The sequence below is a fragment of the Suncus etruscus genome, chromosome 6, assembly GCF_024139225.1.
Source record: "Suncus etruscus isolate mSunEtr1 chromosome 6, mSunEtr1.pri.cur, whole genome shotgun sequence".
Classification (NCBI taxonomy): domain Eukaryota; kingdom Metazoa; phylum Chordata; class Mammalia; order Eulipotyphla; family Soricidae; genus Suncus; species Suncus etruscus.
In genome coordinates this window covers 55,588,235-55,615,010 of record NC_064853.1, presented here as the reverse complement: position 1 = coordinate 55,615,010, position 26,776 = coordinate 55,588,235, and the positions used below count along the sequence as shown (strand labels likewise).

The window sequence follows — 26,776 nt, the reverse complement described above, 5'->3', positions numbered from 1 at the left end:
ATGTGGTCTGTCTCTTTTTTTCTGCGTCTTAGGCTCTCAATCAAGCTGGGGCTGGACCATATAGTGAACTTGTTCTTTGTCAGACACCAGCGTCTGCCCCTGACCCTGTCTCCATGCTCTGTGTCCTGGAGGAGGAGACCCCCAACACCTACCCTGACCCACCTTCTGTGTGCCTTGTACTGAACTGGGAAGAGCCGTGCAATAATGGGTCTGAAATCCTCGCTTACACTATTGATCTTGGAGACACTAGCATCACCGTGGGCAACTCGACCACTTACGTTCTGAATGATCTTCTTCCAGAAACCACCTATCGGTGAGTTCTAGGGCTGAGAACCAAGCTGTCTCAACACTTCAGCCCTACAGACCCTTTGGGTTCTGAAGGTCATGAGGGTAAATCCTAGAGATTCTTCAGATATACTGCATATACATACACATACAGTACATAATTGTATACGATATATCATTGTATACTATATAGTAGGATCCTAGTCAGCTCATAGACTTGATTTCTTTTATTTTTGAAAACCACAATTGTAATAATTATGGTAAACTACAAAATGAGAACTTCCAGGAATTAAGGGTATATTTTTTGTCCAATCAACTTTTGCCTCATTTTTTCTCTCCCATAAATTAATTAATATATAAGCAAACACAGCATAATGTTCTAGATAAAAAAAAAGTGGAATGAAATATTTTGAACATGATGTAGGGTTTGTATAAAAGATATACTTGTGTGTTTTAGCAATTTTCATCAGTTACACATTGTTCTCACACTGAGTTGTTTATTTCTGTTTAGTTGGGATAGAATTTGAGGACTTTCTACAAAAACCTATCAATGTGATATACCAAGTTTTTTTTAATGAACCCTTTCTTGCTTTGCATAATTTTCTGTTAACATTTTGATACCTGTCAGAATTATAGAATTACAGTGCTATTTTTATTTATTTGTTTATTTATTTATTTATTGGTTTTGGGGTTCCACCCAGCAGCGCTCAGGGGTCATTCCTTGGCTCTACACTCAAGAAATCGCTCCTGGCAGGCTTGGGGGTCCATATGGAATACCGGGATTCAAACCACTGTCCTTGTGCATGCGAGGCAACCGTCCTGCCTAATGCTATCTCTTCAGCCCCACAATGCTATTTTTTAAAACAATACCCCTAATGGTGTTCAGGTGCTCTCAGATCTGTGTTTTTGGCTTTATTTAGGGGACCATGCAGAACTAGGGAGTCATAAGCTCCAGCTCATTAAATTATCTCTGCAGCCCCAAAGGTATTATTTTTTATCTTAGACTTTTTTTTTTTTTTTTTTTTTTTGGCTTTTGGCTTTTGGGTCACACCCGGTTACTCCTGGCTCTGAGCTCAGAAATTGCTCCTGGCGGGCTTGGGGGACCATGTGGGATGCTCGGATTTGAACCAAGGTCCATCCTGTGTTGACCACATGAAAGGCAAACACCTTACTGATATGCTATTGCTCTGGCCACTGATCTTAGGAATTTGAAATTTAATTTGTATGTAGATAAGAGGAAAAGGAAAATGCTATTAAACAGATGTAGTTTTCCACTATACTTTCTGGCTCCTAAAGTCATGGGTTTTACAGTCTGAGATGAGATTACCTTGGCAGTGATTTCAGCTTCTCCTTATTAGGTTTCCAGGCTATTGTGAGCAACTTTGTAATGTTCCTGGTCTATTTTATCAAAACCTCTCTAAATCTAAAATCCTCTCAGTATACTTTGGACTTAACTGTTGACTAGAAAGAGTCCCCATGTGCTCTTTTTAACCAATTTATCAGCATTACTAGAAACTTGGAAAAATCGATAATGTACCAGGTCTACTACAGATTTACTGTAACAGAAGGTCAGAGGAGTGGGGCCTTACACTCTTCTTTAGCTTCAATCCTTAAGGAGATTTTGGTGTATGTCTAGTTCAAGAACTTAAAGCAGGGCTTTTTAAAAATTGTTCCCCCTTGCAATTCCCTATCACCTGAGAAATAAAGGCCAGGTGAGACTGCCAGAAACACCTCAGACTCATTAGGCTTTGGTCATTGTGCATTCAGAAACATTTAAGTATTGCTACATTTTTTTTTCGCTACCCCATATCCACCCATGGGGTTACAGTCCTCAATTTAAGAAGCTCAACCCTAGAGTAGTGTTTCCTGATCATTTATGTATGAATCACCTGGAGAGTTTTTGCAAACAACAGAAGTCTGAGCCCCATTCTGTGCACTATGCCTAAATTTATCATGTGTCATGTCCTATTGGGTCAGTCTTTTCCTTAATCATTTTCCCTTCATGCCAGTCTTCACTAGCACAGCTTTTCTAAATATACACTTCTATTTTCTTCACTGGACAAGTTCTGTTTCTTGGTAGTCCTTAAAGTGAGCTGTGGCCCCTTCCTCCAAGAATGTCTGGCCACCTGATCAGTGTAAAAACACAATGTCACCTTTCTTATTTTCCATGTTGAGCAGTTTCTGAGGTTGCTTAAGATTACTTTTTTTGGCAACCTCATTATGTGTCTGACTCATACTGAGCTGGTAAACAACTGAAATTTAAGGTAGATTTGTTTGTAATGCTCTTTTATGTTCTTTTTGCTAGGTAAAATGGGAATGAAAATAACATTTGTTGAGTTCTTATTATATGTCAAACACTCCATTAGCCTACCCAGAGTGAGTGAGTCATAAATCATTTCATCCTAACAACATGAGGTGGACTTTATTAGGCGACATATTCAGAGCAGTTCAAAAGTGGCAGGCCAGAGTCAGACAGCCTTGACTTCCATCCTGAGTCCCTCACTTAATTTCTCTGTGACCTTCACTCTCTGTGTCCCAGTTTTCTAATCTGTAAAATTGAAATAATAAGCCTATCTACCTGTCAGAATTTTGGTTGTCTTAAAAAATAATGTGTCAGACACCAATATGGGACAAGCACATAGAAAATAAGCCTTCAAATTAGTTATCCAGTGCTGATATTGGGTGGGGAAGAAATGAAGTGGAAAGTGGGTTGTGATTGATTACTGTTAAAAGTGCCTGGTGAAATCTGACATTTTCCCTTAATCTCTGGAAGTCTTAGAGGGTTTTTATTTCTGTTAAGGTAGAGCAGGAAATATAAATTAAAATAAAATAAATAAAATAAAAAACAACCCAAGTCCCTGAGGGAGAATTGTGGCACTGGTATCCAAGTGACTTAATAAGGGATGTATCTGAGCCAATTCAGATGACTTTAACTTGACTCTGAGCATATCCTTTGCACCCAAAGGGGTTCTTTCCTGTATTTTAGCTGCTATTTCTGTTTCTTTAGAAATTGTCTGATGGGAATTTTTCTTCACTAATATTAATCTTCTTGACCAGATGGCAGTTAAGAGGAGGAAATAGGAAAAGCCTCTCTTGCTTTCCTACCTTAAGTGGGTGGTAGCAGCTGTCTTCACTGTCCTTCTCTTGGAAGCTTCACAGATGTCCTAAGCCTGGGATGGTTAATCCTGGTTAAGCCTACACCTTCCAAAAGTGAGGAAAGCTAGATGTGATTCTTTAATACATATGGCATTGAAATGTAACAGTGTTTGTATATAAAGTGTGTTATGAAAGACTGGCCTTCGGAGGCCAGAGTATATTTGATATTTAAGATTAGACAGGTGATATAGTACAATGGTAAGGTATTTGTCTTTCAAGTGGTCAACCCAGTTCTATCCCCAGCATCCCATTTGGTCCCCCAAGCTCTTCCAGGAGTAATTCCTGAAAGCAGAGCCAGGAATAACCCCTGAGCATCTCTGGATGTGACACACAAATCAAACATAAATAAATAAAATTAGGTTTTTCAACAATGGATTTTCAGTTAAAATGGAAAGACTGCCACCTGATTTGATTTATCTAAGCCATACTAGTAGGGTATTTATGGTTATTGTAAGGTCTTTTAGACTTTTGAAGAGATTTCTTTTAATATCAACCTGACCAAGATGAGAGTTTGCTCAGAGTTATATTACTTCTAACTAATATATTTTAGTTATATTACTAACTTGGAATACAGAACATTAACGTGTTACTTCAACTAAAGAGAAAGTTTCTCACGTTTGTGTTTGGGATAAACTTGAACAATTTAACAAAAGTGTTTTCTGCACTGAATTCTGGGAATTGATTTTCATTTGAGGAATTTTTTTCTCATTGTCCATGTGTGATCTCACTGGAACTAGGAAATTACTTTCACACACATTATTTTTCCATCTGAAGACTAAGAGAAATCATCTTATTCTTTATCCAGCTTCCTTGGCCACATAAGCTATGTTCTTATTTTCTTTAGAAAACAAGAAACCATACCTTTAATTCATGTTAGATATTTAATGGTTCTTAAATTTGGAAAGTTCTTCAGTTTTGATGGTTACTTTAGCAGTTATGACAGCTACTTGAAAAGGATACTTTGCATTTTCAATGAAATAAAGTGTTTTTATAAAAATGTAGGATAAATTAAGTACCTTACAATCTTGGTAGTTGATTTTAGTGCCAAAAGTTGTTCAAATCATGTGAAAATAAATATGTTGACTGTTCTTAGTAACTTTCACTGGCAAGCAGCTGTTGTTTTGAAGGGAAAGTATGGTTCAAGTTAAAATTGTCTTTTAGTTGAATTTATATCTTTTGAAGGTCCATGTTAAGAGAATATTGGGTGTAAAGGTATCCAGAGTATTTTAAGCCTACAAGAATGAGACTCATAACCAGGCCTGACGTACATCTGCTGTGTAGTTTATGCAATTGTGCAAGCCTAGCTCAGCTCACTCATTTTTGTAAAATAGATATCTTCCATATTACAATCCAAAGCATATTGCAGAACAAAGCAAGTTCTCAGTGTTGTGTATGCTGGCCTTTACTTGCTCTCTCTTTCTCTCTCTCTTTCTCTCTCTCTTTCTCTCTCTCTCTCTCTCTCTCTCTCTCCCCCTTTGACTCCTTTCTCTTCCTTTCACTCCTCTCCCTATGCCTCCCTCCCTCTCACCCTCTCTTTCTATTTCTCTCTCATGTTTTAAAACTAGCCGATACTTGGCACCATTGCTGAATCCATGACCATAAATTAGAATACGAAAAAACATAAGTTGTCTCACTATCAATAACTCATGGTAGAATGATATGGTAGTAATAAAGTAGAGACATAATAAAACAGCAGAAGCATATATGTATATTCCCAGAGCAGCACAAGTGCTCCTGGTTGTCCACATTTCTTCACTGTTGGAGAAGATTGGTGGTCTTAAAAAATAAGCCTAAGAGAAATGCCTTCATAAATTAGCACTGGAAACACATTCAACAAAGAGGTTTTGGCTTCTTAGATTTGGATGAAATACACAATATATTTTTAAAAATTGAAATTGTTTCTCAAAAAAAATAAAAAAACAAAATCAACAACCTAAAGACACACATTAAATATCTGGAAAACCTACAACAAAGAAGTGCAAACACAAAACTGTAAAAAAAGAAATAATAAAAATCAGGGCATAAATCGACAATATAGAAACAAAGAGAATAATACAAAGAATCGCTGAAGCCAGTTTTCATCAATAGTTTGTTAAAAGAATAAACTGGACAAACATTGGCAAGACTCAAAAGGAAAAATGGGAGAATGCTCAAACAAATCGGATTAGAAATGAAAGAGAAGAAAGTACAATAGTACCCCCCAGAAATCCAAGACAGAGCTTATTATTGAACAACTGTACTTTGAGCTAGAGAACCTGTAAGATATGGACAGATTTATGGGGCTGGAGAGATAGCCTGGATGTGGGGTGTTTACCTTGCATGCAGAAGGATGGTGGTTCGAATACTGGCATCCCATATGCTCCTCCGAGCCTGCCAGAAGCAATTTCTGAGCATAGAACCAGGAGTAACCCCTGAGCATTGCCAGTTGTGACCCAAATTAAAAAAAAAAAAAGATATGGGATATGGATAGATTTATAGAAATATATAATCTCCTAAAACTGAATAAGGAGGAAGTGGAAAGCATAAGCAGACCAATCACAAGTAAAGAATTGTAATCAACCTAGATGTCCAACAACAGATGAGTGGACCATGAAAATGTGGTACATGGTTACAGTGGAATACTACATGCTGTAAGGAATGATACAATCATGCAGTTTGTAGCAACATGGATGGAACTAGAATATAGTATGTTAAATGAAGTAAGCCAGAAGAATGGCAAATACAAAATATCACTTATAAGTAGTATTTAAAATAACTACATAAAGAAATGCAATGGTCTAAATGAAAGTTGTCACAAACACCCTTGGCCCCAGAGTATAGAGAGGAGAAGGAAAGAAACTTGAATGGAGGAGGAGAAACAAATATGAAAGGATAGGGGCCAGGGGCCAAGCAGTCTCACATCTATTGGTGGAGATTAAAAAGGGGGACAAACCAAATATCCAAGCCAAAGTCAACAACACTGGAATTAAAAAACCCAAAGGTTTAATAATCTAATTTGTAAATGGGCCTGTTTTACTGGCAGGCTGAGGGTGGGCAAAGGGTATGAGATATACTCTGGGTACATTGGTGATGAGATTGGCCTTGATTTATGTATGTCTGAAACCCTTCTTTGAAGGCCTTTCAACAACAATGGTTTCAATAAAATAAAATTAAAAGAAAAAAAAAAGTCCTTCAGATGGTGGTTTGAATCCCGGCATCCCATATGGTCCCCCGAGCCTGCCAGGAGCGATAGCTGAGCATAGAGCCAGGAGTAACCCCTAAGCGCTGCCAGGTGTGACCCAAAAACAACAACTATCACAAAAAAGTCCTTCAATTTCTCTTTTCTTTTTTATTAGAAGATAGAAAATTTAAAAATAAATGCTCAGGTCAATAAATATTAATTTTAGATGAAGCTAGATTATTTTCTTGTTATATTCTTTCAGAACCTTGTGTATCTTAAATATTAGCACCTTATCTGATGTAGGTATTTGGCAAATAGATTCTCCCATTTCCTGTGTGGCCTTTGTGTCTTAGTTACTATTTCCTTTGAGATGCAGAAGCTTCTCAGTTCAATGTAGGCCCTTCTTTATTTTTTATATCTATGCTTTCACTTGTTGGTGGTGTTTTCTCCTTGAAGTTGCCTTTAGTCTCAATGTTATGGAGTATTTTGCCTATGTTTTCTTCTATATACCTTATGGTTTTGGGTCTGAGATCAAGGTCTTTAATCCAATGTAATTTGACCTTGTGCACAGTGTTAGATGGAGGTCTGAGTTTGCTTTTTTGCATGTGGCTGACCAGTTATCCCAACAACACTTGTTGAAGAGATTTTTCTTGTTCCATTTTGCATTTCTTGCCCCTTTATCAAAGATTAATTGATTGTATATCTCGAGAACATTCTAATCCCATGCTGTTTTAATGACCATTGCTTTGTAATACAACTTAATATTGAGGAAAGTGATGTTTCCCATCTTCTTTTTCCTAAGAGTTGCTTGAGCTATTAGTGGGTGTTTATTGTTCCAAATGAATTTCAAGAGTGTTTCTATCCACCTCTTTGAGAATGTTATGGGTATACTTAGAGGAATTGAATTAAATTTGTACAATGCTTTGGAGAGTATTGCCATTTGAATGATGTTAATCCTCCCAATCCATTAACAGGGTATATGTCTACATTTCCTTGTGTCCTCTTTTATTTCTTAAAGCAGTGTTTTTGTAGTTTTCTTTGTATAGGTCCTTCATCTCTTTAATTATGTTGACTCCAATGGATTTGATTTTCTGTGGCACTATTGTGAATGGGATTTTTTAAAATGTCTATTTCTTCTCTATCATTATTTGTATATAAAAGGTCATTGATTTTTTTGTGTGTGTTAATTTTATAACCTCCTACTTTGCTATATGAATTTATTGTTACTAGAAGCTTTCTGGTAGAGTCTTTAGGGTTTTCTAAATATAGTATCATGTCATCTGCAAACAGTGAGAGCTTGACTTCTTTCTATCTGGATGCCCTTGATATCTTTTTCTTGCCTAAGTGCTATGGCAAGTACTTCCAGTACTATGTTAAATAGGAGTGGCAAGAGGGGGCAGGCTTGTATTTTCCCAGATTTTAGAGGAAAGGCTTTCAGTTTATACTCAATCTTCATTGAGTATAAAATTTGCCATTGGCTTATGGCTTGTAGTAGACAACCTTGACTATATTGAGAAAAGTCCTTCCATTACCATGTTGTTTAGAGTTTTGTCATGAATAATGGGTGTTGGACATTATCAAATGCTTTATCTACATCTATTGATATGATCGTGTTTTTTATTTTTTCTTTTGTTGATATGCTGTATTATGTTGGTTAAATTTCATATGTTAAGCCTTCTTTGCATCTTCAGAATGAAACCTCCTTTGTCATGTTTTATGACCTTTTCGATGAGGTAATGGGTCCTATTTACTAGGATTTTGTTGAGGATTTTTGTATCTGATTAATCAGGAATATTAGCCTGTAGTTCAATTTTTTTTATTTATTTATTTTTGTGGCATCTCAGTCTGCTTTTGGTATCAGGGTGTTAACTTTATAAAAAAGAACTTTTTGGGAGTGTTTGTTTCTTCAGTTTCCTGGAAGAGCATGAAAAGATTTGGTAGCAGGTTCTCTTGAAAGGTTTGAAAGAATTCATTAGTGAATCCATCTGGAGAAATTTTCTTTTTTTTTTTTTTTTTTTTTTTTTTGTGGTTTTTGGGTCACACCCGGCAGCGCTCAGGGGTTATTCCTGGCTCCATGCTCAGAAATTGCTCCTGGCAGGCACGGGGGACCATATGGGACACCGGGATTCGAACTGATGACCTCCTGCATGAAAGGCAAACACCTTACCTCCATGCTATCTCTCCGGGCCCAAATTTTCTTATTTTTAATCATAGGGAAACTATTGTATTAATGCCAGAAAGCTGTTTATCTCAGTTTTCTATTGGGAGCTAAGGAATTCTTTCTCTGGAGAGACTGGCATTGTCTTACTTGGATCCTTGTGCAGCTCCTAGTAATATAAAATCCAGAATATATGGGCTAATAGAACTTTGTTTTTATCAGAGGTATTTGCCGCATCTCAAACTGAGTCCAGTATTATCTAGTTTGCAGTAACATGAATAGAGTTGCTATGAATATTTGCGGACAGGATTTTCTGTGATCATAAATTACAAATTTTCTAGAGTAAAATAAAAAAAAGGGATTTGAGTTCCATGTCAGGCCATCTGATAAGACTGAAAACATTTTAGGAAACATAAGTCATTTTTTTCAAAGGGGCTATGTATGTCACTTTGCTTTTTTTTTTTTTTTTTTTTGCTTTTTTTTTGGGTGGGGGGGTTGGTTTTTGGTTTTTGGTTCACATCCGGCAGCACTCAGGGGCCACTCCTGGCTTTAGGCTCAGAAATCACCCCCAGCAGGCTCGGGGGACCATATAGGATGTCGGGATTTGAACTACCGTCCTTCTGCACGTAAGGCAAACGCCTTACCTCCATGTTATCTCTCCGGCCCCCCACTTAGCATTTTACCAGTAAAATATGAGAATTCATCTTCTCAAACTTGGCAGCATGGTATTAAATATTATTTTCAACTTTAGCCATTTTTATCAGGCCTCATGGTATCTCTTTACTATACTTTTAATTTACATTTTCTGAACAATTAATGAGGTTAATTTTTTTTTTTTTTTTGGTTTTTGGGCCACACCCATTTGACGCTCAGGGGTTACTCCTGGCTATACGCTCAGAAATTGCCCCTGGCTTGGGGGGACCATATGGGATGCCAGGGGATCGAACTGCTGTCCGTCCTATGGTAGCGCTTGCAAGGCAGACACCTTACCTCTAGCGCCACCTTCCCGGCCCCAAATGAGGTTAATTTTTTATGTGGGACTCCAAAGCAATGAGAGAGCCCACTCCCTGTGATGCTTACCCAGTCAGGACACAATAAGGTGCCAAATGTGGTACATGGTGCTGCTCAGGGTCTGCTGTGCCAGGGAGTGATGCTAAAGAGACCATGTAACGCAGGATTGAAACCAGGGTTGGGTGCATAAATGAATATGTGCTAAGTCCTATGTTGTCTGTTAGCCCTGCACCAGTTGTTTGTGTACTTATTTGCCACAAAACCTCATTGATGGAATGTTTCTGTATCTTGTCCAATTTGATTTGGGTTGTTTGTGTGATCACTGATGAGTTTTAAGAGGCCTTCATGCATTCTGTATATGATTTATTTGTTGATATATAATTTAAACACATTTTCTCCAAGTTTGTAGCTATTATATCTAATTTTTTATTATTGCAAATTTTCAATTTTGATAAAGTCCTGTTTTTTCAATGCTTCTTTATGTATCATGCTTTTCATGTGCTTCTAAAAATACTATTAGATCAGTATAATAGATATTTTCTTTTCTTCTAAATACTTTAATGTTTTATGTTTTAAGTTTAGATCTCCTTCCATGCCAAATTATTTTATAAAAGAGTTAACTTGAGATTTTTTTTCTATTGATATCCATCCGTTCCAACACAATTTGTTAAAAAGACTGCTCTTTCTCAATTGAATTACCTTTGCACATTTGTCAAAAATCAATTGGCCATATTTATACAGATCTATTTCTGGAATCTCTGTTCTGTTCTATTGATCTTTGTCTCTATCTCAGTACCATAACCACACTGTGTTGGTGATTACTTATAGTAAATATAGACCAGCTAGTGTGATTTTTTTAATTTACTCTTATTTTTCAAATATTTTGCTAATTTTAGTTATTTTGCCCTTCCACATAAGCAATTTTTAACCACAAATAATTCTACTAGAATTTTACTAGCACTGTATTATGTCTATAGATCAACTTGGATACATAGAGTCATGAACCTTGTCCCTCACTATTCAAGTATTTTTCACACAGAAGCAGTGTTTTGTAATGTGAGTTTTAGTTCTTTGTTTTCCATATCTATCTCTATGCCTTTTTTTCTCACTGGTCGAGCTTCTAATATATGATGCTGAATAGGTCTGGTGAGACCTATTGCTTTGTTTCTGATTTTTTTTTCCCTTATACTGTGCCAGTGATCACACTCAGGACTGCTCCCATACAAGACAAGCTATCTAGCACTGAGCCACATTTCTGGCTACTTTGTTTTGGATCTTTAATCATTTCATATATTTCTATTACATTGGATTTTAGTTGTAGATATTTTAGATGGGTTTTAGATGTTTATGAATATATTTGGAGGTTTTTTCCTTCATGTAGTTATTAATAGGATACTGTGCTTTTTCTTTAGGCAGCTAATATAATGGAATTGAATAAGAGCCTGGGAATAAAAGAATACAGGGGAAAGGGGCAACATTGGAATATTTTCCCATTCTCTCCCATAAAACAGAGCCCTATCTGTCTCTGAGTATGAGACTTCCTCCTGCAATTGTGTCAGTGTCAGACAGAAGTAGATGGTTCCCTGGTTGCAATTGAGTGTGGTGTTGAGGATAATGGTAGTGGAAAATGTTCAAATCTGATTGGTTTGAAACCATTTGAATTCTTCCTCGTATGTTCACTTACCACTATTTAAGAACCTAAGTCTGAAGAATCAAGCCTTCTTCAAGGTCTTGGGATGAATCTTGGGGTTGTATTACCTCTGATAGTTTCCATTTGGGAATAATCAATCATCACTGTAAATCAGTACATAAAGTAATTCTTGAGAACATGATTAAATGATTTGTTTCCGAGAATTACTCTTCATCTGCTTTCTATTGTCAGGTAGTTTATTATTTTGTATTTTTTGGAAGGGAGGACAGTCTTAGCCCTTAGGGCCCAGAGTATTCTCCAGTGGTTCTTGGCCAACCAACCAGTGGTTCAATGCAAGGGCCTGAGGACATAGTGCTGCTTGGACATTGTGGTGTCAGAGATTACTAAATCTAACCAGTTAGTACTCAGGCTACATAAGGGCTACATTCAGCAGTACTTGGAGACCATGACGTGTTGGGAGATTGAATTCTGGTTGGGTGCATGCTAAGCATGCAGCCTAAACACTATGCTCTCTGCCCTTCCCATCATGTGTTTCTGAAACATAATTTAAGCACCATTGTTACAAACATGTTCGTACTTGGGTGAAACACAATTTTAAGTTCAAGACAAGTCTAAATATTGAGTCTTTTAGAATGCATGATAGCACATTGCCCATCTGCTTAGTCTCAGAAGTGTTTGGGTAAAAATCTAGTAATGGGGTAAAAAGCTGTTGAAGATGGTATAGACCAGAACGTAGTCTAAAAGTAGGCAATCCTGAAAAATGTATGTGAGGTTACTATGAGACTGGAATTGTAGAAAGTGTCATAATGTCAAAAAGGAAATGAGGGTAGGGACAGCTTTGGGAACAAGGAGCAGAGGAAGAAGGCTGATTGTCAGAAGGAAGCAAGTTCAAAGATATGAGGTCGCTGCAGGAAGGAGTACTGAGGACCAGGGCAGTCATCTAGGCATTGTTGGAAGAACTTGAGAGACCAATGTCAGTCAGCTAGTAATAGGCTAATAGGCAAGAGGAATCAGCAAAAGAGAAACGTAGAAAATAGTTTGATTATCTTATTTGTGCATTTAATTCTCATTGGTTTGAATTCCTAGACTGTGAGGACAGTATTATTTTTTTATTTTCTCTAACACTGTATATGGCCACTGTATATGAATCCATTGAGGGTTTTCATCACATGTCTTATCAGATTAGTACCTTGGTGATGACAGTGGTGGACCCTGACTCTGGTCATGGATGAACAGGTAATGTTAAAGAAGGCTAGTGGGAAGGAGAAGAGAAATGCCTAGCTGAAGAGTTGGTTTGCTTTGGCTTTCATGCATTAGTTGATTCATTATTTCTATTTCATTTATCTTCTTGAGTGCATTGAGTCCAAAAACTGATTTTGAAGCATCACAGGTCTTTAAAGAGAGTCTTATTTTAAATGAAGTAAGTCTGAATGACAAGGACAAATACTGGGTGTTCTCTCTAAGCTGTGATATATAAAATAGCATGTTTAGGGAATGGAAGATACCAAGGTGGGAAAAACATTGTCTCTAGATTATAGAAACATAAATGCAGGGGAAGGAGAGAAATTGCAGGAGGAAGCAAAATGAGGATGAGATCTGTAAATAACAAGATCAAGTTGCAGGGGCATTGGTTTCTTCTGTAATAAGGCAAGGTATATCTAAGTCAATAGATCCACTACTACTGAATGCTTAAGACCCAAACAAACTATAACAGTCAACTTCCAAAATGTATCTGTGGAAAAGTCAGATTGGGAGGTAAGAGAGTAAAATAACTGTCCAGAGTTGTGAGATCACACCACATAAATATGCATATGCAGTGATTTCACAACTTGGGGATTTATTTTACAAGAGGGAACCTGGGGTGATTAGAAGGATGAGGTCATAGGATGGTGGAATTGGAGGTAAAAACATTGTGTGCCTGAAAAGCAGTTACAAACAACTTTATAAATTGCAGAATCTAGATTTTAACAATTAAAAGGGATATAAGAACCAAGATACTTAGCTATCATGCTTTTCTTCTTCCCTCCACCCATCCCTAATTTTAGAGTGGAGGGTCTGATCTGTCCTTTAACTACTTAGTTCTCTGTTATCTTAAATGACCTGATTTTTTTTTTGTTTTGTTGCCATGATGACTAGTTTAGGGGCAGTAAGAATCATACCCCACAATGTTCATTTCAAAGGAGGAATTTAAGTTTCTTAAACCTGCAATGTTTGTTTGTTTGCTTTTTCCTTTTTCCAGGATCAGAATTCAGGCCATAAATGAAATTGGAGCTGGACCATTTAGTCAGTTCATTAAAGCAAAAACTCTGCCATTACCGCCCTTGCCTCCTAGGCTTGAATGCGCTGCAGCTGGGCCTCAGAGCCTGAAGCTCAAGTGGGGAGACAGCAACTCCAAGACGCTTGCCCTAGATGACTTGGTGTACACACTACAGCTCGAGGACAGAAATAAGAGGTATGCAAGGTGCTTGTGGCAGAGCCTCTGGCTCTGATTGTGGGATGAAGTTCTAACTGTTCATTTATCCTTGCAAACCCCCATCCTCCCCAGAGTAAAAATGCCTTTTCTCCATTGGACATTTCTCAACTACCATTCTAAGGATCCTCCTGTTCTCTCTCCAGGCAATAATCTATGTATTTGTTTTTTCTTTCATAAAGCCAGATAATACTGCCTGACAGAATGGTCAGATGTGTGTCCACTATGTATAATAGTGTTTTATTAGTCACAAATGAGAGGGAGCGGAATAAAAGTCAGGAAGAGATGTCACCCTCTTTAAATATTCAGTGACCATCAGAACAAAACATGTTTACCAATCTGATATTGCCATCATGATGGACAGAATAGGGGTAGGACTCTTAAGTTTAGGCTATGCAGTATCAAATTAGCCAGAGCAAATAGGGGATTCTTTATAAGATTTCATGTCCAGGAAGCACGGTTGGCCACAGAAATGAAATCTAGCCTTGCACATAGCATTTATTTAACTTAGCTTTGTTTTCTCTGAAAATAACCCGTCCAAAGCTAAGAAGCTGAGCCATTTTTAGGAGTCATTTAGATCTCCAGAAAAAGTTTAAGAATGGCAGTGTGTTATCATCACAAGTAGAACATTTGTTCTTTATCATGCCACTTTGCAAAATAATGAGAACCTGAGGAAGAAGTGAACACCTGCTGATGCCCAAAACCAGAGTTATTGTAAAAGTAGCTGTCATTTCCTCCTCATTTGACAAGTTCCCTTGTCCATGGAAACTGATTCTAGTTAGCACCAAAATCTCCAGGCAGTATCCGCCCCCACTCCCCACACCACCCACCCGTGTGTTTGAGTGTATTAACTTATTTTAGTGTAGTAGTTCATCTGCATGAATAGTGTTGTGTGGACCTGCAGTTGATCAAGCCCCTAGTCAGCCCTCAGACCTTTGCTGGAAAAGTGCTCTGGGAATTTGATGGAGACGGAACTAGGAGTGAGAATTTGGAGGAAGTAGTAATTTAGTTGCAAAAATCAGGAATGGGCTCTTTGAAGTTCTGAATAACCTGGAAGAACTTCACAAACTTAATTAATTCTTTGGCTGCAAAATAAAGAAAAATTGCCCTATTGGCATCTAGTGCCAGTTTCAAAAAGTGTGGGGTAGGGAAGAATCATTTTGGTAGGTTTGTTACAAACTGAATTCATACTCACCCACAGACCAGTGATTCTGCTCACTCTTTGGGTTGAGTTTTCATGGGCTTATTATTTTGCTGGCAGGAGATTCCCCCACTGGAAAGGGCTGATGAGGAGTTACAGACTCACAGAAATCGAGATAAAGCTAACATGTGGAGAATTTTGTGAGCAAGTCTTTTTGATTTTTCCTTTGAACACTTCATTTCTTTCCTTTGGTAGCATATTGGAAACATTTTGAAGCCGGTGGCAAAACTGGAATCAAAAGTCAAAGCTTCCTATCTCCCAGTTCAACTTACCCCTACTACTGCTTGTAGAAACATGCGGAGAATTAGTCTCTCCTTGAATGAACCTACCCTACCTTACAGTCCTGTTCAGTATCTGGATTAAGAGCTGTACAGATGCATATTCACAGAAGAAAAGCACCCTGGGCACTTGTCTAAATGATGTTCTTTCATGAAGCATTTAAATATGCCAGACAGAAAATAGTGCAGATTATATTGATTAATATTTGTTCTTTTCTAACCAAAAAAAAATATATCCAAGGCTGGTCTTGTTAATCAAATAAATGCCTTGACAAAATTCAAATAGCAATTTCAGAAAACTTACCATTAAGGACAGTATTTTTCTTAATTTTATGAGCCAGAGTCAAGATTTATCTTTTTTAAATTAAATTTGGCATTGTCTTCAAAAACTTATTAAAGTGATGGAAATATAGTTTAATAAATTCTCATTTCTTTTATAGAATATTTCTGGGATTTAATAGGATGAAAGTTAGCCTAATTTCAGTTTCAAGATGATCTTCCTTAGAATTCTTATCAGTTATTTGCCTTTGAACCAAACTTTGACTTTACATCTTGACTCATTAGGCTCGGAATCTTAGTTACTTCTAGTCCCCTAGAATGTCTTTTTAGGAGTCGGCCCTCATCTGCCACTTGAAAGGAAGAGTGTCTTCTTCCAGAGTAGTGTCTGTCTTCTTTATCAGATGTGTTACTAAAATGGATTTGACTCTTGGGAAAGTTCACATAGCCATTAACATAGAATTGATTTCATTAACCACTAATAATTTCTTACTATAGATGTTGCAAAAAAAGTTTCTCTTGGTTTGGGTTTTTTGCTTTAGTTGTTGTTTTTTGTTTTTGTTTTTGTTTTTGTTTTTCATTTTTTGGTGTTTGTTCTGGGATTAATTCCAGGACTTCACACTTGCAAAGAAAGTAATCTATAACTAAAATGCCTCCCCAGATAAAAATATTAACTATCTTATCAAAACAGCATAGTATTGGAATAAAGACAGGACCTCAGATCAGTGGAATAGGCTTGAATACTCAGAGAATGTTCTCCAGACATACAATCACCTAATTTTTGATAAAGGAGCAAGAAATTCTAAATGGAACAAAGAAAGCCTCTTCAACAAGTGGTGTTGGCACAACTGGATAGCCACTTGCAAAAAATTGAACTTAGACCCCCAGTTAACATCATGTACAAAGGTAAAATCCAAATGGATTAAAGACCTCGATATCAGACCCAAAACCATAAGATATATAGAACAACATGTAGGCAAAACACTTCAGGACATTGAGACTACAGGCATCTTCAAGGAGGAAACTGCACTCTCCAAGCAAGTGAAAGCAGAGATTAACAGATGGGAATATATTAAGCTGAGAAGCTTTTGCACCTCAAAGGAAATAGCGCCCAGGATACAAGAACACTCCACTGAGTGGGAGAAACTATTCACCCAATACCCATCAGATAAGGGGCTAATCTCCAAAATATACAAGGCACTGACAGAACTTTACAAGAAAAAAACATCTAATCCCATCAAAAAATGGGGAGAAGAAATGGACAGACACTTTGACAAAGAAGAAATACAAATGGCCAAAAGACACATGAAAAAATGATACACATCACTTATCATCAGGGAAATGCAAATCAAAACAACTATGAGGTACCACCTCACACCACAGAGATTGGCACACATAACAAAGAATGAGAACAAGCAGTGTTGGCAGGGATGTGGAGAGAAAGGAACTCTTATCCACTGCTGGTAGGAATGCCATCTAGTTCAACCTTTATGGAAAGCAATATGGAGTTTCCTCCAAAAACTGGAAATCGAGCTCCCATACGATCCAGCTATCCCACTCCTAGGAATATACCCTAGGAACACAAAAATACAATACAAAAATCCCTTTCTTACATCTATATTCATTGCAGCACTATTACCATAGCAAGACTCTGGAAACAGCCAAGATACCCTTCAACAGAGGAATGGCTAAAGAAACTGTGGTGCATATACACAATGGAATATTATCCAGCTGTCAGGAGAGATGAAGTCATGAAATTTTTCTATATATGGATGTACATGGAATCTATTATGCTGAGTGACATAAGTCAGAGAGAGAGAGAGAAAGACGCAGAATGGTCTCACTCATTTATGGATTTTAAGAAAAATGAAACACATTCTTGCAATAATAATTTTCAGACACAAAACAGAGGAGGGCTGGAAGTTACAGCCCACCTCATGAAGCTCACCACAAACAGGGATGAGTTTAGTTAGAGAAATAACTACATTGTGAACTATCCTAACAATGAGAATGTATGAGGGAAATAGAAAGCCTGTCTAGAGTACAGGTGGGGGTAGGGTGGAGAGGAGGGAGATTTGGGACATTGGAGATGGGAATGTTGCACTGGTGATGGGTGGTGTTCTTTACATTGCTGAAACCTAAACACAATCATGTATGTAATCAAGTTGTTTAAAAAATATATATATTAAAAATATTAACTATCTTTTTATTGAGATGAAAAGCAGAGCTGGTAAAACAAATTGCTTTTAATTTTACTTTCTTAGTTTTGTACTCTATTTCCTTTGTGAAAGCCTTCCTCACCAATTACTATGGGCTTCTTTTTTTTTTCTTTTTGGTTTTTGAGTCACACCCAGCAACACTCAAAGGTAACACCTGGCTCTATGCTCAGAAATTACGCCTGGTAGACTCAGGGGACTATATGGGTTGCAAGGGATCGCACCCAGGTTGGCCACATGTAAAGCAAATGCCCTACCAACTGTGCTATTGCTCCAGCCCCCCATTGGGCATTTGAAAGGACAATGACTGCTGTCGAAATGGCATAGCTGTCCTAGCCAACCAGTAAGTAATCTTGTCTTAAGACATACTCTGCATTAGTCACACAATGAGAAGTTCTAACTCCATGCATGTTGATTATCAGATTAAAGAGTTAAATCTATTTTGACCAAGCATACTGTTGTTCACAAATTCCATAAAAATAAAAGGGTTGAGTTGATGATGAAGTTACCTTTCTTACCTTAAAGCATTAAATCTCTATAGATATATGTTAAATGAAAACCTTTGAGGGGAAAAATGGTGCATATTGTAAATGATTTGGGGTTGTTTCCATCTTTTTGTTTGGTTTTTGTTTTGGGAGCATGCTTGATGCTCTAGGAATGCTGTTGGTGGTATTTGGGAACTTGCTATGTTGGAAGTTGTTTTCCTCCTTAATCAAGATATATTTCCCTCGTTTTTCATGATTTTGACTCACCTGGTTCCCAGCCTACATATTTATTAGCAGCCTCAAAGCAGTTTTTTATATTTATGAGTCTGTTTCTCCATAGTACTCAGATTATGATTATTCAGTCAACAGTTTCATCATGTACTGAGCCTTACTACTTGGTCTTAGTAATCTTAGATTTTCATGAACTAAGTCTATGGGCTAGGTCTTAGGAAGGTATTTGCCCTACCTCTATAGAACTTATCTTGCTCTGCTAACAAATTAACATGAAACACTGGGCAGTACAAGAAATTTTATTAAATTTTAACAGAAAAGTGAAAATTAGATTTGTTTGATTATAAAGCAATCAAGTCTATTCTTAACAGATCTGAATGTCTTTGGTTTCTGTGTAGTCAAGAAAAAATATATATATATTCCCAAAGTAAACATTTTTATAATGTTGCTTTAACCTATTACAGGGGTCAATGTAACAAGATCAACGCCTGCATTATTTTAAGATCAGACTGCTGTGTTGATGATTTTGAACATGGATTTGTCTGCATTAATGAAATGAAATGTTGTACTGTCCTGATGATTGTACATAGCATTGAAGCCAGAGGAACCTAAGTTCCAGGAACACATTTTTGATCAGTTTGCCATAAAGATTTAGTCAGACAGCCCAAGTATTTCCAAGAAAGCCTCCAACAAAATAGGGGTGAGGGCTGAGGGATCCAATAGAATAGATGTTTCCAGTTGCTTTCCATTAATTTGGGTTTTATGCCTATGGCCTTCTTAAATCAAAAAAAATATTAGAGGTGGACACAGCAGGTAGGGCTTTTGTCTTGCAGATGGCTGATCCAGGTGATTCAATCCCTGGTACCCATAGGGACCCATAATCTTGAGTCTAGAGCCAGGAGTAACCCCTGGGCACTGCTGGGTGTAGCCCAACAAACAAAATTAGATGAGCTTTGTAATATATACAGTATAACTGTATTCAGAGAGGTCAAAAAGAACCTGAACAAATATATGTATATTTTTAGACAAGTAATAGAAATAGAAAGTATCTAGTGTGTGTAGGCATTAAGGGAGGAGTAAACTTTCTTAACCAATAATTATTTATATAAGTGACTCCTGCTTTCTTTCACAGAGAAAATTGCTTAATTAAATTAAATAGATGTAAGGCATATAGTCATGGGCTGAGTCCACAGAAACTTTCAATATTTATTTTCTTTGGTTCTCTAACTTAGTGTTGGATTCACATCATCACCCTTTCATGTGCTAATAAGCAGTTGTGCTTCTTGACCAAGTTGTCAAATCTCTGTTGTAACTCCAAATCCATTACTGAGTTTCTGGATGACTTAGAAATGTGCCTCTTAACTTCTGTTTGCCTTAGTTTTTCCCTCTACAAAATAGTTTATAATGCCCACCCGTAGTCCCTGTTTAATGGAAAAAAATATAAGTTCATATTTTTATAAAAGAGCATAAATATTTAACCTACAAGATAAATAATATTTCTGGAGTAGCCACTTTCAAACAATAATGTCTAAGCACTAGACCAGGAAGCATGCTCAGAGGAAAGATACCTTCCTAGCAGGTGACAGTCCGAGTTCAGTCCCTCACACCTACTTGGCATCTGTTCTCTCAATATGACCTCTATGCAAAAATTAAAATTTAAAAAGAAATAAGTAAAATGTCTAGTCTAGTCATAAGCAGATATAAGACCACTACTTAGTGACCATAATTTAACCCGAAGTAGGATTTAGATTGCATATTTTTCTTAAAGATTTGAAGTCAAAGTGAAGTGATTTTAAGGAAACTGTTTAAAATTATTGGAGCCAGGGTGATAGCACAGTTTTAGGACCTCACAAGACTCTGGTGTCATTTGTACACTTCATATCCCCAGATCTCCCAGCATGTATTCCTGGAACCCCTCCCACTCTCCCTGTACTTTGACTTCTCACTGAATGGCCCGGTCTCATCAGGCATGGTCTCCAGGCTCCCAAACACTGTCTAAGAGTCCTTCCCCATCAAATAACATGCCATTTCCTTCAAATGGTTCTAAATAAAGGAGCATTTAAAAAGACAACATGTCTGAACTTCTTTAGTTGCAGTATAATGTAAAAACAGTCATCTCTCAGTACTAAAGAATAAAATACGGAGGTCAAACATACATCCCTTGTCTGTGGTGTAATGTCTTGGACATTTTGGTGGTGGTGGAGATGCAGTAATTGTACATCAAAACTATGAGTGATACTGTTGAACTAGTACCTAAGCTATAATGAAAATATCAAACATTTTTAAACAATAAAACTAATAAATTAACAGCTTTAAGTTGTAGAGAGATCATACCAGAAATAAAGCAACCACAGTTCAATTCCCAACACTGCATATGGTCTCCTGAGCACAGAGCCAGGAGTAAGTCCTGAGCACTACTAGTTATGTCAAAATAAATAAATGAGCCTTGACAAGTACAATAGAAGTATGTCCTTCCCCCAGAGTTTCTTAAAAATATTTAAAAAATCTTTTGTTTACATTCCTGGTCCATATTCAGTCATAAGTATTAGAATATACTTGGTCATTTCTTTTATTCCTTTGGATCTGAAAAAAAAAATAGTCCTGTGCATGAACTGAACAGTTATCTCCATTGTGTAAGAACTCAAGCTTAAAGACTTGTCAGTTTGTTCAAGTTTATATTGAAGGTAGCATATGTTGTATGCTGTATGCTGCCTAAGGACATTGTGCCCATTAGGGAGTACTCTTGACAGCAAAAGATGCATCTGTCATTTTTTTGTAGTCATAGATCTGTATTCCACTTGAAAATCACTAGTACTGGGGTTAAGGCACATGCCTAATAGGTGGTTTTCCCCAATTTAATTCCTGGCATCATGTGGTCCTGCAGGCATTGCCAGATTACTCATGAAATGTACCCATAAGTAGTCAGAAACAGAGGAAGTAGATTCTCATAAGCTTTTCCATTTCCTGCTTGATATATGGGTATGTCATCTGCTCAGGTCCTCCCTATCCTGATCAGTTTTTCCATCCTAGCTTCAAGCAGTGTACCATGAAGCATCATGGACCAGAGCTCCAAACCAGCAGACCTTTGTGGGCCTCTGTGACCCATAGCCTGCAGAACATGACTGTGTGAATAGATTCAAGCACTGATCTTAGGCACCATAAAATCAACAGAGGGTGTGAAAAGAGTTCTCAGGAAAGCTGGCTTGCTCTGTTCACTGATTGAGTTTAAAATGTAGAGTCTTCAGTAGTTGTCTCTTGACACATGTAGAGTATTTAATTGTATGCTCAAAGTCCTTTGGCTTCTATATTCATTAATTTGAAAATTAAGCTTATCTTTAAAATCATCTTAGGAGTGAGAAAAAATTGACATCATCTTTATAAAACAAATATTTGATGAATATTTTTAATCTCTCTGGCTTTAGCCAGGGGCTATTAACTTACAGGGTCTTACAGACCCTGCCATCATAGTGGCCCTGAATCACTAGCTCTGAAGAAAGAAGATTCTTCTACCTCTTGGAATGAAGGGTAAATTACAGAATAGTGGTGTCTTCTTGTGTTGATATATGTGTGTTTTGTGTGACTAGTTTATAATTTGAAAGAGAAGTTACTCTCAGCATGCACAGAAAGAATTATAGGCTCAGCTGACATTGCTTTGCAGCCTTCTCTCAGCAGGACTCTTCTGTCCAAGTGTACCCAATCCCCATCTTAGGGAAGAAGTCTTCATGGTCACTTCACAGGCATTGCTGACACATACCTCAGCAAGAGATTCAGCCTGCCTAACCGCTTAGGAAGATAATGAATGACCTCAGTGTTAGCCATCATCTAGAATACAGGTGGCTCAGGGGAGGAAATGGAGTTTCTTCTTCCCAGCATTGAAAAAATAATTAGAACCAACATGTACTGAATGATGATTATATTCTAGGCTTGTTCTACTAAGATCTATCATAGCTCTTGTGTAAACCTCATCACATTACCTTGAGGTGCCCTGTCACCATATTATCCATGGTTTGTGAGGGAAAAAATCTGGGTCAACCAAATATGGAAGTCTCTGAGTCCTCAAGACCAATTCTGGTGATTGAACCACATTTTTCCAAAATCATATCATGTCCCTAGTTCTTGGGGGATGGGGTAAGAGGGGAGTAGAAAAATAAACAAAATAGCAATACAACTTTATATCTTCAAAATTAAAACCCAATTATGGGACTGGAGGGATAGCACAGCCATAGGGCATTTGCCTTGCATGCAACAGATCCCAGACAGACTGTGGTTCAAAACCCAGCATCCCATACCCGGCATCCCAAGCCTGCCAGGAGGGATTTCTGAGTGCAGAGCCAGAAGTAATCCCTGATACCGCTGGATGGTGACCCAAAAACTAAAAACAAAAATTTTTAAGCCCAATTAGATTATTTTATCAGATAAATATCTTTATTTCCGATAACCTAAAATTTTCATAATATGAAATTATGAAGGATTTTTTAAATTATTTTGTAGTTTAGGTAACATGGCTGTATCATTTTCTTTTTCCTTTTTGCCTTTATGTAAAGTTCAGAATCTACATATTGATTTTAAAATCTTTGATTAAAAAAATAGACACTCCTATCTCTTTCACCCCATAACCACCTTCTTGAGATTCTCTTTCTGATTTCCCTTTATTTCCTTAAGATGAAGGATTGGGGGAGCCTTTAATAGTGTGGATTGTTGAGGTCAGGTTAGTAGAGTAGGTAGGTCACTTGCCTTGTAGTCAGCTTTCCCTGATTTGAGCCTTGGCATCTCAAATACTCCCCTGAGCCTTCTAGGAGTGATCCTTGAGCTTAGAGGCAAGATTAAACTGAAAAATAACATTTTTTAAAAGCGAGTGCAATGTGAATTTAAGCAACACATAGATTCTCTCTACCTTTAAATCTCTGAGATTTAGATGTTTGGGGAAAGCCTTTGGATACAGCCTCCATGCTTCATTGCTCAGGTCCTTTTGATTGTGGACCATATGCTGACCTTGGGGTGAAGGCCCAAGGGGTTTCAGAACATCTGAATGGGCTTTTAGTGTGATACTAACCCTGTTGTGCTTGGGGCATTTTCCCTGAAAACTCTTAGGATTGCTAGTATCTCCTCCATACCCACTGTACTCTTTTCAGAGAGCCATCATACCCATCATTTCCCTTCACTCACAGAGGACTTTGTATCTGGTTATTTATGTTAATAGGAACTAGCTGCCATCTGCTTTGGTTTGTTTTTTTTTTTGTATTCATTATTAAGAACAAATTAAAAAAAAAACTAGTCTTGCCCTAATAATATTTCTGCTGCCTTTTCTGCCGGTCAGTGAAGTTGACAAGTTGTGGTGTCTCTCATCAGAGTAGCAAGCAGGAAATAGTTTATTGCTACCAGTATAAACTGTGCTGTTTTAGAATTTTCTTTTAAAAGTAACATTGGCTTCTGCCTCCCATTATTCTTTCCAAGGGAAATTTCACCCTCTTGCTGCTGCCTAACACAGCCTGCACTGCAAAATGCTTCCATTTTAACCTGAAGTCCGCTGGGCAAGTGCTTCCTTATGAACTAATGTGTGCTTTTAACTCTTTTCTAGAGGCAAATGCATCTTCTATTTCGTAGTAATAAGCTCCTAAGACACAGTGCTCTAATGACCATTTGTAAGCTGTACATTACTGACAGCTGTTTCCTTAATGTTTTTTATAAATTGGAATGCACTTTTAAAAGATTGATAAAATGCTGTGATATAAGAGCAAAATAAATTAAGGAGTGAAATAGCTAATCCAAAAGCAGAAGATATTTGATGGACTTGACTGTGAATATGGATACTGTGTGGCTCCAGACTCCATTTAGAGCTCACAACAAAGTAAGGGAACTGAATCTATTTTAGTCAGTTGCTTTGTGACTGTGTTACTGCTGATGTATATAATTAGATCTGGGCACAAAGATATCTTTAATTTACTTTCTGAAGTAAAGAATATTCTCCATAGCCCATGGAAGAAAGGAAGTCCTCTCTAAACTCCTCTAAAAATCAGGCTTTATTGCAAGTTTGTAAGGAAGATATAATGCTTTTACATCTTAAGGCATGACTTGTTTTTGATATAGTCAAGGACAATTACTCTAGTTAGAGATTCTAGCCCAGGTGAAGCTGAGTTAATAAATACCTGTTTGCTTCAAGCATTAACAAGGGTATCTTCATTAACGTGGTAATGTGTCAAGAGTGCTAAGTAGGTTGTCATGGTATTCGTGGGTTTCAACCTGGACTCTGCCTTTTCCTGAAATTAAATATGGTCAGCCTCAATAAAAAGATGTTTCCTTAAAAAACACCAAAACAGAAAGAACATTAATATATGAAATGACTAAGATTTAAAAACTCAGTTGTAAACGTTGATGAACCTATGAACATTTTATTTAAGTTTTATTTTGACCACAGTGTATTACAAATCTTTCACAGTAATATTTTAGGGTGACATTGAATCAAGGGCATTCCCACCACCAATGTTGTCTTCCCTCCACCCTTGTTCCCAGCATGCATCCCATATCCCCGTCCTTTACCCCCCGGGCTGCTAGTATAAATGGTCCCCTCTGTGTCTAGCTTGTTGTAGATTGGGTATCGGTTCTGTTGTCATTGGCTTTTTTGATTTGGTGTTTAAATCTGCTCATTTTAACCTATGAACATTTTACAATAAGCATTAACAGATTGAGAGGGAAGGCAGTTTAATCTCGGATCTCTCCATCCATTCATTCATTATCCAGAGGAACTGTTCTTCAGAAAATATGCCTCACAGAGGACCAACTAGCCCACAGAAATTAAGTTTTACTCATCACTGAATCCTCACAGCCTAGCACACAACATATGTGCCAAGAAATGTCTGCTAAATAAAAGCATAATTTCTGTTTAGCCTTTAGGCCATGTTAGTCTAAATCAAACAGTTCGAATTGGGATGATTCTTTCACCCACAGACTTCCAGCAGTATCTGTAGACAGCAGATTGTCCTCAAATTCAGTAACAAAGCTCTCTAAATTAGAAGAACCATTTGACCATATGCATGGATTAATTCATATAATCATTCTCAAAGTGTCCTTGAACCAACACAATTCAGATCTTGAATCACTGAAACTTCCTTGTTAGTGTATGAGACGTTATATTTCCAAAGGTTTAGTTAGCTATAAAAAGATAAATAGTAACAATATAATCTAGTTCTAATTAACCCAGTGTCATTGTAAAAATACTAATTTTTAAAGGTTCTGTTGGAAAACATTTGAGATATATATATGTTAGATTACACCCTGCTTTTACCCAAAAAAAAAAAAAAAAAGAAAAAGAAAAGAAAAGAAAGGTGTTTCCCAGCTTTCTCCTTTTTTTCACTCATCTCTTTGACTTGTAAAAGTCTACCTAGACTAAATTGGTTTTTGTCTCTCATTCAACCCTCTCCAGTTCATTGAATTTGAGCTGGTCAGTAAAGAGAGGTTTTGGGTTTGGCAGATCTGGAGACCATAAGGAGAAAAGCTACCCAGCTCCATGATTTTTCTCCCTCATGGTTTATCAATTCTTCTCTGCTACCCTGCTTCAGACCTTCTCACCCAAGGTTGGAAATATGGTGTATGGATTTATTTACACCTGGCACTCAAAACTGAGACTTGAGGCCTCAACAACCTACCACAGATGGTGAAGATGAGAAAACCAAGCCACCCCACCCCCAAAAAAAGAAACAAGCCCAGGCAGAGACCAACTAAGGAGAAGCTATTTACAGAACCTCATGTACCTGGGTCACCTTCAAAGATTAACTTTTCTGTAGGTTACTCTCTTGATCCTATTTGCATCAGTCACTATATTACTGGTTAAATTGTGCTTTCTACCTTAATAGATCTTAATAGCTACTCTTATGCTCTGTGCCCCACTGCAAATAGATAATCGTGTATACAACTTTAATGGTTTATTATTAGTTTGCACAATTCTGGAAAAATGCATAATGTTGTTGGATTTTTAATGGTTCTTGACTTTCCTAGTGAACGTTCCCCAATTGCTATAATGCTTGATTGTATATCATTTAGCAACTTATTCTCAAATTATGTATGTTTGTATACAGACCTTATCCCCACTGCACACCACCAGCACCTAAGTTATAGCCCCAAAACCAAAAAAAAAAAAAAAAAAAAGAATAATCAACCCAGAAATATCACTCCTGGGAATATATCCTAGGGCCCCAATGCAA

At 37.3% G+C, this 26,776-nt stretch overlaps 1 protein-coding gene across 1 annotated transcript in view; it reads left to right on the top strand.

The window, feature by feature from the left end:
* The window catches only part of FNDC3B (fibronectin type III domain containing 3B), a 372,580-nt gene that overhangs the window by 329,743 nt on the left and 16,061 nt on the right, over nt 1-26,776 (top strand). The window contains exons 22-23 of the mRNA XM_049774635.1: nt 33-313; nt 13,661-13,873. Of these exons, the coding sequence (XP_049630592.1) occupies nt 33-313; nt 13,661-13,873 (494 nt within the window). The remainder of the gene's footprint in view (nt 1-32; nt 314-13,660; nt 13,874-26,776) is intronic.